Here is a 12,809-nt window from a genome sequence, read left to right as displayed (position 1 = left end):
ATTTAAGTTATTATTTTGGACAATGTTTGGGGGTGGAGGGGGGTCACCATGTTGGCTAAGTATTCAACCAAAGACACAAGATTTTCTGACCAGTCAATTATCACACAGCTATGCAAACATTAATTAATTAAACTCACACATCACGGCGCCATCCCAGCGATCCCACAGCCTCTTTTGATTTCCAATATTCAAATGCAATTTTAATTTTTCTTTATTTATTTAATTCGGTGGCCTGGGGAACAGATTAAATAATAGGGTTTCTTATTACTGAACCTTGATCAAACTCATCATCATGAATATGACAGCTTGATCAGATAACTTCGAAGGACAAATCATAGTCCACTCTAAGCTAGCTAGATACATGTCAATTTGCAGTATAAATATGAGCTACTCGTTGCAGTTTTAGTCACAAGCTCCTCCACAACTATCTTCTTCTTCTTCTTCTTCTTCTGCTGCTGCAACTTCTTTTCAGTATCAGAAGCCATGGCTGCTGGTTCTTTCTCTGGCTTGAAATTAAGCCTTTGGCTAATTTCAGTGTTAGTTAGGATGGTGTCAGCACAATTAACATCTGATTTTTATGCAACTTCATGTCCTAATGCGTCTGCTACCATTAAGGCTGCAATAGACTCTGCTGTCAACAGCGAGAAACGCATGGGAGCGTCCTTGCTCCGTCTTCATTTTCATGATTGCTTTGTTCAAGCAAGTCACCTTTTGCCTTTTACTTCATCTTCTTTTATTATTTCCATTTACTATATTTCCATTACTAGTCCAATTTGGGTGATATTTTAAGTAGTCTAAATAATATTACTTTTACACACACACACACACATTATAGCACATTCCTTAACGTTCTTGTCATGCAAGAATTAATTACGTCATCTCATGTTCCTGGTTAATGTGTTAAACGTATAGAACATTTTGATACACAATAAATATATATAGAGGGAGAGAGAGACTCTTTGTTTTATGTTATTTTTTGTAGTAAAGAATTTAAGGTTTAGCTAGTCTATAGCTGTATACAATAGTTAAAACAATTAGCTATGGCTAAGAAGATGACAAATCTTGACATGTTTTGTTTTGATTAGTTTAACTTGGTCTAGAATATGATGTTACTACATGCAGGTAGAGAACTACATAGCTAGCGACATCCTTTATGCATGAGATAAACAATAAATCAGGCTAATTAAGGAAAAAATCACTTATTTTTTTTAAAATCTATTTTTTTATTTTTTATTATGTTTGTTCAAACTTTAAAAATAATCAGAATTAAAAAAAAGATTTCTAATTATTTTAAGAAGTTACTTTGAATAGCTTCTGAAAATGATCTAATGCGATAGATGAGAGAGGGTATTTTAAAAAGGAGAAATATGCAAATATATTGTAAAATTTTAAAATAATATAATAATAAATCACTTTTATAAAATAAAAATCAAGAAAAATATTACAAAATTTAAAAATAACTAATTAAGAATCACTTTTTTATCATTGTAACCAAACATAAAATAATGTCTACTTTTTATAAAATTTCTATGATATAAATCTCTTTTTATAAAATCTCTAACTTATATAAAAATTACTTATTTTTTAATTTTAAACAAACAACCCCTAAGTTGCCGATATTGTATTCTATTCTTAGGTATTTAGAGTTTTTCAAAATTAACTTTTGAACATATTTATAATTAGTTATTTAACCGCATGAGTTACGTTTATTGATTTTTTTTAAAATGATATTGCTGTACATTTACCAACTAGTTTTAAAAGATTACAACAATAATGAGCCTTTATTCACTAGATGGGGTCGGCTTCTCTTCTAAATAAAACCTCCTAATTTAAAAATTAATCATCATCAATTTACTCTTTCGATAAATATGCATAAATTTTATTTCATGTTGCATTATTTAAATAGAGAGGAAAACTAATCAATCGCGTCATAAAAAAAAATGATCGATTTATGTTACTTTCATTCGAATAATTTATTCTAACTTCATCTTTCATGCAACTTAAACAATAATTTTGACAGAATAAAGGGGTGATTGTATACATATGGATCACTTTCTCTAAAACGTTCTTGTCATCTATGTGAGGGTCCAGCTAATTAATAATTAACGAGATAGCGATCAACTTATCTTATAATTTGATATTGTATTGGGTTGGAAGATGAACTTGTGAATGGTGGTGTATGTCACAGGGATGCGATGCATCAGTATTATTAGACGACACGTCGAGCTTCACTGGTGAAAAGACTGCTTTTCCAAACGTTAATTCGCTTCGAGGTTTTGATGTCATCGACACTGTCAAAACTCAACTTGAAGCAATCTGCCCTGGTGTTGTCTCTTGTGCCGATATTCTTGCTGTTGCTGCTCGAGACTCTGTTGTTGCTGTGAGTATTGTAAATTACATTATATTTTACTCCCTCGTCTCAAATTATAAGAAACTTTGAGTTTCATTAATTGATAGTAATGACGGGTGGTTGAATGGCAGCTCGGAGGACCTAGTTGGGATGTGGTGTTGGGAAGAAGAGATTCAACAACAGCCAGCTTAAGTGATGCAAATTCAGACTTGCCTGGTCCCACCTCAGATCTTAGCAACCTTACCACTGCTTTCTCCAACAAGGGCTTCACCACCAGAGAAATGGTTGCTCTCTCAGGTTTGTCTAAACTTGCACAAGAGACATTGCCTTTATAGGTCTTTGTTACCTTATATGCTCTTCTTTAGTCTAATTACATGATCCCAACACGTTTTGCAGGATCTCACACGATAGGACAAGCAAGATGTGTATCCTTCAGAACAAGGATATACAACGAAAGCAATATCAACTCGACATTTGCAACATCGTTGCAAGCGAACTGTCCGAGCACAGGTGGTGATGATAATCTGGCAGCTCTAGACACCACCTCACAGGACACCTTCGACAATGCCTACTTCACCAACCTGTTGACACAAAGGGGTCTCTTGCACTCAGACCAACAGCTCTTCAATGGCGGATCCACTGACTCTCAGGTCACTGATTACAGCAACAATCCTGACACCTTCAACACGGACTTTGCCAATGCCATGGTTAAGATGGGCAACCTTAGCCCACTCACTGGTTCCAATGGTCAGATTAGAGCTAGTTGTCGATCTGTTAATTCTTCATGAGTTTCTCTAAACTATAATCTCGTACTTAATTATCAAACCTACAAGGAGGTTTTATCTTATGCGTATAAGGTCTGTAAGTCAACAATATTACATATGCTTATGATATTCCTGTATTTGGGTTCATGTATGTGTTGAATGAAGTCATGTAATCTGCACTTGAGTTGCGAAATGTCATCACTTGTGCGTATACTATATATATGATGCTCCTGGGAACGTAATTGTCCTTTTCCCAATCCCACATGAGCTGGCCTTCTTATGGATTAGGTACTGTGAAAGATTTATTGGGTGGATCTATATTGGAAGCTCTAATAATTACCTTTAGCATTCAAGAAATTATCCTTGGATGAATATGTTAAACATCATAAGAGAAATTATGATGTATGATTAGTCCCTTATATCACAACAGATAATATCTGCTTCAAGGAAACAAACACATGCGTTAATTAATTATTATAACTCAGTAAGTTCATGAATGTTGAGAGGTTTGGAGCTGTAATGGTGCTGTGGACTTAATAGTATAGAGGTTTTTACTGATTGGGCAGGGGCTATCAACCTGATCACAAGGGAACTAGTTTTAAATCATCGTTTCCGTGATATAATTGAGGAGACAACCGATATGATTCGCGGGAATTGGAATGTATCTATTACCTTCATGTATATATAGTGATTGTAACAGCTTCGCTGATAGTCTTGCCGGGAAAAGTCATGTGTTTGGTGATATTTTGTATATCTTTATGATTAAAATCCATCTTTCTTATGTGTTGGATTATTATAATATCAGCCCGTGATTGGAATTTGGATATTGTATTAAATTAAATATGTATTTAATATTTGATCTTGAATTAATCCAATATAACTTATGGACTAAGATATATATTATACTATATTATATTATATTATATTGGGATTTATCTTATTAGACAATTCAATTAAAACTAAAGTGATCAAGAAACAATAAAAATTGGAAAAAAAATTAATGGCTGAACTCATCATAATCTTTTTTTTCCCATTAACGTTAGTGAACCCCATCAAATCACATGGTTTGAATTTCTATTTTAATTTAATTTCAAAATCAAGCTAAATTCTTTTTTTATTGGGTACAAGTGTTTTCTTGTGATGAACGATCTTGTTGGATGCACAATTATCTCTTACAATGTTGGAAACATCTTCTAACAATAATTTAAATTTTAATTCGCCTAGTGATAAATAATTATTTTGATCTAACATATTACTTAACAATCAATTAATAATTAAGTAGATAAAAGTAAAATATTAAAAATAGGAAGATGTTTGTATTTTATAACTATTAGAGGATTATATGTTTTAAAAATAGAAAAAAAATATTTATAATTAACATAAAATATAGAGAAACCAAATTTTTTTACTTGAGGGGAGAGAAAAAAGGCAACCCAAGATGACAGCACGTGACCGTTGCAGAGTTACTGGGGGTAAGCCAACAGCCTTTAAGATCAATATTTTTAGAACTGAGAATATTGAATTGAAAAAAATAAGCGATTCACAATTTATATAATTAAATTAAATTAAATTAATAAATAAATTAATAACATAATAATTAAATTAAAAAATTTATATATATATATAATAATTTAAATATAAAAAATATATATATAATTATTATAAATTTATGATGATTTAACAAGTCACATAATACAGTATAATATTAAATGATTAAAAAAATTAATTATTTTTTTAAAAAAATTTGATAAAAAATTAAAAAAAAATTTGATAGTCTGGCTTTTTAAAATTGAATTGATTTTTGGTTTAACTGTCAGAATGAATCAATCCGACTTAACTTTTAAAATAATTTTTTTATATAAATCAAATTAAAATTCATATCAGTTGATGGTAAGATCGATCCGACCATCTGGTGGGTTCCGATTTTAAAATAGTGCTTGAGATTAAAGAGTAAAGACGCACGCGAACTCTAGGTCACCCTAGGCGTCTACGCGATCTAAAGACTGAAAGTGAAATCCCTCACACCCTCGGCTACCACGCCTCGACCAGTTGCTCTACTTGTCCCTCGCCGGCTCGTCGAACGGAATTTGTTTTGAAGACTGAAGTTTCCTGAGGTATGGTTCATTATTTTATGCACTTCACCTGAATTTTTCCTTTGATTTTCCTTATGTGAGTTTAGATTAGCCATTCATAATAGCCCGCAGCCCGGCACCCGCTCCGCACCGTCAACTACGGCGATTACTTACCCTAGTTTCTAGGGCGTAGGCTGTTGAAGGGTCAAATATGGCAGAACTGAGCTTGGGTATTCTTATTGATATTGTTGATGAGGAATGGATGAGGGATACACTCCCTGATGACGACCTTCCTCTACCTCCAACACTGATAGTTCGGACGGACGATACTGAGGACTCAAATCAGGAGACTCAACAAGTTAATGCGGATGCTTGGCATGAGCTTGCCATGGGCCCAGAATAGAAACCGTATTTGTCAATGAGTATCATTCTTCGTAGTAAGTAGATGGTGTTTTCTGTGTTTTGTGTCATATCATCCATTTTGTACTTTTATCAAGTCTCATGTTGAACTCCTAGATTTTGTTTTGTCATCTACATTGTGTAATTAGAAAAGGAATGTTTATGAGATATCGACTTTTAGATTAGCCATTCATCTCCTCTTTCTGAATTCGTCTACATCGAGACCGTGTGAATGATGTTCATAGTTTGCTGAACTTATTAAACCGTATCTTACGCTTCTTTCTGCCGGAACGCACCTAGTGAGTAATGACTAATCACTGAGACATAGTTTTGAGGAGTTTACTTTGCAGACATGCCATCAAAAAACTACCTAGGCTCAATGCAAGCCCACTATCTGATTTTTGTAAAACTAACTCCACCATCACACTTCCTACATTTCCTTCTATTGATTACAACTATGCCTTCACTACCTTCCTATCACATAAATCCCTAAACTCTATTTCGCCCTTCTCTAGACAGCTACATTCTGCTCCACTAACGAGACCAGACAATTTGGACTACGACCCTAAAGTTAATTCAAAGGTGGAGAATGAGGAGGAGGATGGAATGATGATCGAGTTCTTGTCATGGTTTGTGTGGACAATGCGTAAGCATCTTGTCAAAGAATATCCAGTTTCTATGGCATGCCATTGATCATAGTTCACAAGTTTGTGTCAGTTTGAAAAGGGTGGGTTGCAGATGGTAATGAATGTGGTGGTCTCTTCTTCACAAGATTTTAGTGAGGATTTGTGGAGGACGGTCTGGGAAGTGAGCAATATTGTAATGGATGATATGAATAAGGAACGGAAGAAGGAAAGGATGAAGGGTATTTTGCAATCCAAAGAATTGAAGGAGATGTGCGGGTTTGCTGGCAAAATTGGTGTTCGTGGTAATTTGCTTAGAGAGCTTAGATTCAAGTGGGCACATGAGAAAATGGAGGAACATGATTTTTACAAGAGTTTGGAGCGCCTGAGGAAAGAGGCACAAGTTGAGGAAAAAGTGAAAACAGAGAGTGAGGAGGTTGATGCTGTCGAGGAGAAATCAAAGGCTGTTACTCTCCCCAAGAGATGAGAAAAGATAAACTACAGTACATATGGGCTTAATCTCTCCGATCATAAGTGGGCAGAAGTGGCTGACAGAATTCATGAGGCAGGGGAATTCATTTGGCTGCCTGAGCCAAAACTTATATCTGGGAAAGCGAAACTTATCACTGAGAAAATTCTGCCATTAAACGAGGTGGATGATCAGTCTTTGCTGATAGCTGAGTGGGTAGAGATTCATCAACCTAGCAGGATAGACTGGATTAATTTACTTGACAAATTGAAAGATCAGAATATTCCTTTGTACTTGAAGGTACGTGAATAGTTTGTGTTGCTTCATTAACTGTTTAGCCAGATTATTTTACTACAACCCAAACCTTCTTTCTAGTATTGGATTATGGATCTTTGGAAGGTAAATGGATTGTATTGTACAAATCTATTGTGAGACTTCAGCTGATTATTCGAAAAGGGCAATATTCAATCCCAAATACATGATCTCTTCGCAAATTTTCTGCTGTATTTTGAACAGAGTGTAGAATATATGTTCACAAACTACACGTTGCAATTTGTTCATTTCCATTAGCGTGGAGAAATTTGAACTAGCAATGATATAACAGTGGTAGGAAGATGCTGGGAGAATCAGCAATCAGTTATAGACTACAGGGGGTTGTTTCTGATTTTTTGTGCCATTGCAGTTGTCCACTAGTTCTTGGTTGATTAGATTTGGGGTGTTACGTGCAGATTATAAATATTTTCTTCATTCTCTTAAATTCATCACTTTGGTACTGATTTTATGTTCTATTTCCGATCTTGCTTCTCAATCTTCAAGAAGTTCCCATTTAATCTTTCATGGAAGACATGTTTGAACTTGAGTATAACTAGCACAAATCATGTTTTCTATGCGTTGCACTTCCCAAAACTAGGGTCTTTTCAGTACGTTGGTTTGTTCTTAGATTTCCAAGCTGGTAATTGATGGAGATCAAGATCCTATCTCACATGGCATCCTGCTCAGCATTTATATGACAAGTAGGAGGTCCAATGACTAAAGGGAGGCTCATAAATTAACATGCCATGATTAGTTAGATTTTTATTAGTTTGTTTTTGAATTTATTTAGAGTTAAAGTGTAATTTTGCTCCTAAACTATTCGCAGAGGAGCAATGTTGCCCCTAGATTAATTAAACTAGAGCAATGTTGCCCTTATCATTTAAAACCCAAACGTTTGACTGTTAAGCTATGAGAGAGTAAGAAGTTTGATCAAAAAGGCCACCGACTGTGAGTGCTGCACCTGTTGGAGTAGAACCCATCAATAGTAATGTTAGCAGCCGTGAGAACCTCATCAATTTCTCCCTTCTCAATGACGCCGTATTGTTAAAAGTCTCAGACTTTCTCAATTCCCTCTTAGCCCAAGACACTGGATCGCTATCATCATTATTATCGTTGTCTTCGGCTTCCTCTGCATTACCATCTCCATGGCTTAACAATGGCTTTGCTTTCCTGATCATCGCCATCCAAGTGTCACTCTTCTTAAGCATCAGCGTCACCATCTTCCCCTTCCCCTCCATGATTGCCCTCCACATCCTATCAAGTGAGTCATTAGAATTTGGTGAGAATTCATTGCTTATGTTCTTTGCTAGTGACACATCAGCCGGAGACAAAACAAAGTCTTTAACCTCTGTTTCTCCATCGTTGTCGAGTCCTTTTTTCTTTTGCTCATAGGTCTGCAATTCTAGCATAGATTGGTGCATAGTAGTATGTGGTGTTCTATAATGGCAATGGAGGTGCTTGGGATCATCAGGTGGAGAATCATATAAGGGCAAGCTTTTGTGTTGGAAGTTAGAGGAAGCAACAATGGTGATGATGAGGAAGCTGACAATGATGTAAACAAATGGCAGCAAGAGCAAGTTTCTCGTAGGAACCCAGAGACAAGGGAAATTGGAGACAACAAGGTTAAATGCTGAAACCCAAAGACGAGGTTAAATTGGGACTTACTTGCTTCAGATAACATACGTTTTTGGGTTTTAAACAGGGGGTGTAACATTGCTCCAATTTAATTAGTTTAGGGGCTACATTGCTACGTTGAATAATTTAGGGGCAACATTGTTCCTCCGTGAACAGTTTAGGGGCAAATTGCACCTTAACCCATTTATTTATTTAATGAGGACCTTTTCAGATTTGGAGGATTTTATCCATTTAAGTTTAAATCCTTCAATTATCCATTAAGTCCTATTATGTTAGATAAATGAGGTGCCAGATAAGGATATCAAGGGTATGATTATAACTTTGAACTAATTTAGGTAGATGGCATCTTATCCTCCTCGTCTTTAGGATATTCAAAATATATTTTATTTATTTACTTTTAGAGTCATCTAGGGTTAGAAATTTTATCTATTTAAGGAACAAGTTGTATTCAGTTTTTCTTAAGGTATGAATAATATTGAGTTATTTGCAAGTTTTATACTTGTGGCTTCTGTGTTCTTGACAGAATACTTTTGGGTTGCAAGAGTCTAATCGATTCTTGTTGTGCTTGTTATAAGCTAAGGATCTAGAAACAAATTCTTTTAGGGTGTTGGCTGATCATGTTTTCTGTGTTTTCAAGTTTCTACTAACATCTTTTGTTTTTTGTTGGGTCTCTACACAAGTTCCTAGAGGATCCATATCAGTAATGGTAGTTGTACTTTGGTAGATCTTTTCTTCATCATCTTTCTTCCCATCTAACAGCTTAACACCTTTGCTGTTTTTTTGGTAGGAGATATGTTTGTTTATTCCTTCTATTTCTGGTTAACAAGGCTAGTTTTAGAGTGTCCAAAATAGCTACTTATTAATGTTTCTCATGTAATTCTTTGCTGTTTGAGGGTGCTCAGAATTTTCATCAATCAATCCCTAATCACAAGGAATTAATTTTCTTGGAAATTGATTCGAGCAGCTGTACTTTTGGGTGGATTATCGATTAACTAAAAATTATGATGCATGTCCCACAAACTTCTGAGGTTTTTATGCTTACGTGAATAATTTATTTTGCTAGTGCAGATGAAACTATGAAAATATTTGTATATGTAGCTCATGAGATTTTAGAACCTTTGTGTATTACTTGGATATAATTTTAAAGTGAGCAAAATTGAAACGGGGATGAAAACGAGGCTATTCTGGTCTATGGATTTAATTATTTGTCAAACTTTACACTTATAGGTAGCAGAAATTGCATTGACTGAAAAGTCTTTTCAAACAAATATCCGAGACTATTCTAAGCTTATTAGTATCTATGCTGAAGAGCGCAAGTATGACGATGCTGAGAGGATCCTCAAGAAGATGAATGAAAATAGTTATCTGCCAGATGCTATAATAGCCAGTTCTTTGATTCACATGTATGCCAAGGCAGGTAATTTTGATCGTGGAAAAGAAGCATTTGAAAGGTTGAGAAGCCAGGGTGTCCAACCAGACTTGAAAATCTATAATGTAATTATTATGTCATATGTAAATGCTGACCAACCTAATATGGGCGAAGCTCTATTGAGGGAACTGGAGACAGGAGAAATGAAACCCTCCTATGAAGTATGCATTGCATTGCTCCGATCTTTTGCTCATCTTGGGGATGTTAGTGGAGCTGTACGAATTTCAACATCTATGCAGTTTGCAGGATTTCAGCCCGCAATGGAGACCTGTGCATTGCTTGTTGAGGCATATGAGCGAGCAGACAACCCTGATATGGCTAGAAACAGCTTTGACTACATGATAACACTTGGATATAAGCCTGATGAAAGGATCACTGCTAGCATGATTGCAGCTTATGAGAGGAAAAATTTATAGGATAAGGCATTAAATCTTCTCTTGAAGCTAGAGCTGGATGGATTTGAGCCTGGGATTGCCACTTATACTGTTCTTGTGGACTAGTTTGCAAACATGCTGCTTCTTGATGAGGCCGAACAAATTTTGGGGAAAATTGCTCGGCAGGGTGAGGCTCCTTCTCTAAAAATTCAAGTGAGTCTTTGTGATATGTATGCCAGGGCAGGAAATAAGAAAAAGGCCCTTCAAGCTATGGGAGTTCTTGAGGCTAAAAAAGATCCATTAAGGCCACACAAGTTTGAGAGAGTTATAGAAGTCTTCTTTTTCGTGGGTTTGTGCAGGATGCACGAAGGATACGAGGGATGATGGAGGCAAAGGGTTTTCCTCCATCATTGCCACTCGAAGAGGCTCTTAGTGGAACTGATCGTCACAGAAGACCAGGTTTGAGATAGTTCAGTTGTGGTGGAAATGTGCTCTTTCTGGTCTCTAGCCGTCAAGTGATCAACTGATGCAATGGCTTGTCATGGAAGTCACGGGATGCTGGAATAGTTGCGGCATGTAATTTATAAATATTTGAGTCTTTTTAATTGTGAGATTACCAGTTTCTTAACCAGGTTATATCAATCTTGCTGTCAGGATTGGTTACATTTCCGAATGTTCAGATGATTTATTCCCCTCTTCTCTCTATTATTCTCTTATCATGTAGTTCTTTTTGTAGCGCGTTAATGAGACATGATATCTTTAGCATTTTTGTTGGCATGTTGGTGCTGGTCCATCATGAACACTGCAGTGTATAGAGAGTACAAGTTCTTATTAGTGCATATTCTATGACAAATAGTTGGGTTTAGAAACTTCTCAAAACAGTGACACTCTACCAATTGAAGAGGATTTGGTGGTTTTGTTTTCTTTTATTCTACAGTATATTTTTTGTCATTTAACGCTATTATTATTGTTGAAGCATATCAATAATTTAGCATTATATCTGACATACTATTTTACAAAGCGTTTTGGACTTTTAATAGATGAAAAATACCATTTTAGTATCCTATCCTAGATGCTATGAGTGCTAGAAATCCTTAAATTTGGATTACTGGTATTGAGCATGAAGCAACAAACTGACAAAGAAAGGGCTTCTATCTATAATTTAGTGTGATGAAATCTACTCTTTCCTCTACCAAATATCAATAAAGCGTGAATAATACACGCAGGTCACTTGAATTAAAACTCTGTTCTGCTTGGTTTAAATTGATTTGGTGAATTGGATTGCATGGCCTTCCTTGTAATTTTGAAACCTTTGATCACTCACCATCTCTTGTTTCATCATGAGGTGGATAATGATGAAAGGTTGTCCTTGAGTTTGTAAGTGTTATCTTGTATCTTCCAGTTCTTATAATAGATTTCAGTATTCATTAAAAAAAAAAAGAAAAATTGATTTGGAATATCCAACCTTTTGCACCTTTTTTTTTTTTTGAAAATACGTTTTACACCTGTCTTCCCAACTGAATTTCAACTATGTTTTGCTTTAGCAAGAATAATAAAAAAAAAAAAAAATCTTAACTACCAAACATGTTAACATAAACTGGATTTGCGAAATTGGGTTTGGACCTCCAATTTGACATCTACAGTCACACACCATGAGTCATAACTCATAAGATCAACATCTAAAATATGGAATCACATTGCATAGAATGCATATTAATAATGTGCACTCTATGCTTATCATTGTAATAAGCATAAGCATATAAGCCATCTAGATTTTGTTTTTATTGACCGAAGCTGAGAGCCATGTAGATTTTTTATTTTTTATTTTTGTTGATTTAGATCAAAATTTATGGAAGGCTGAAAAGAGGTAGTGGCATGGATAATTTTGAGCCATGTTAAAAAAGATAGAGGAAAGCTAAAGAAAATATTTATAAAAATTGTTGATTAAGACTCCTTAATAAAGAACATTTCTAAAAGCTTAGTAAATAATAGAATATAATAATATCATATAATTTATGTAACTTTTAGTTCTTAAACTTTTCTCAATTATCAGTTTAATTTCTACATTTTGATTCAAAATAACTCAATTCCTATAATTTTTCTAAGGGCAAAATTTACATAGTTAATTTTATATATTTAATATACTTATATCTAATCAAATTATGACAAGTAAATTTTAATGTATTGATAATATTAATAACAAGAATTTAATATAAAATAACTAATTTATAAAAATCTATATGTCATAATTTAATTGAAAACAAGCATTGAGCACATTGAATATATAAATTTTTTGCTTTTTTAAAATCGCAAGAACCTAGTTTCTAGCGTTCTACCATTTCTTACCATAAAATAACTCTTTTTTTACAATTTTTTAATTTA

At 34.6% G+C, this 12,809-nt stretch overlaps 2 protein-coding genes and 1 pseudogene across 5 annotated transcripts; all 3 read left to right on the top strand.

Annotated features, from left to right (window-relative positions):
* Positions 1-419: 419 nt before the first annotated feature.
* LOC129290479 (cationic peroxidase 1-like) lies at positions 420-3,366 on the top strand. Its single transcript, XM_054927265.1, has 4 exons — positions 420-699; positions 2,189-2,380; positions 2,482-2,647; positions 2,747-3,366. Exons 1-4 carry the CDS (start codon positions 484-486, stop codon positions 3,136-3,138), a joined length of 966 nt encoding a protein of 321 aa, XP_054783240.1. The 5' UTR covers positions 420-483; the 3' UTR covers positions 3,139-3,366.
* Positions 3,367-5,047: 1,681 nt separating this feature from the next.
* Positions 5,048-5,770, top strand: LOC129290738 (anaphase-promoting complex subunit 13). 4 transcript variants are annotated; one of them, XM_054927650.1, is made up of 2 exons: positions 5,048-5,228; positions 5,319-5,770. In XM_054927650.1, the coding sequence occupies exon 2, from the start codon at positions 5,398-5,400 to the stop codon at positions 5,587-5,589; it is 192 nt and encodes a 63-aa protein (XP_054783625.1). In that variant the 5' UTR covers positions 5,048-5,228; positions 5,319-5,397; the 3' UTR covers positions 5,590-5,770. The 4 variants fall into 4 exon arrangements, with proteins under 4 accessions (XP_054783625.1, XP_054783623.1, XP_054783624.1 ...); XM_054927648.1 differs by having other exon boundaries at positions 5,049-5,228; positions 5,299-5,770; XM_054927649.1 differs by having other exon boundaries at positions 5,049-5,228; positions 5,294-5,770.
* A 174-nt stretch (positions 5,771-5,944) lies between these two features.
* On the top strand, positions 5,945-11,356 carry LOC129290737 (pentatricopeptide repeat-containing protein At1g19525-like; annotated as a pseudogene).
* Positions 11,357-12,809: the final 1,453 nt, after the last annotated feature.

Source organism: Prosopis cineraria, unplaced genomic scaffold, assembly GCF_029017545.1.
Source record: "Prosopis cineraria cultivar Desert tree isolate PC_DT_omini unplaced genomic scaffold, ASM2901754v1 PC13, whole genome shotgun sequence".
In the NCBI taxonomy this organism is placed as follows: Eukaryota; Viridiplantae; Streptophyta; class Magnoliopsida; order Fabales; family Fabaceae; genus Prosopis; species Prosopis cineraria.
The sequence above is the reverse complement of the archived record's forward strand: the minus strand, read 5'-3'. Positions and strand labels throughout refer to the sequence as shown.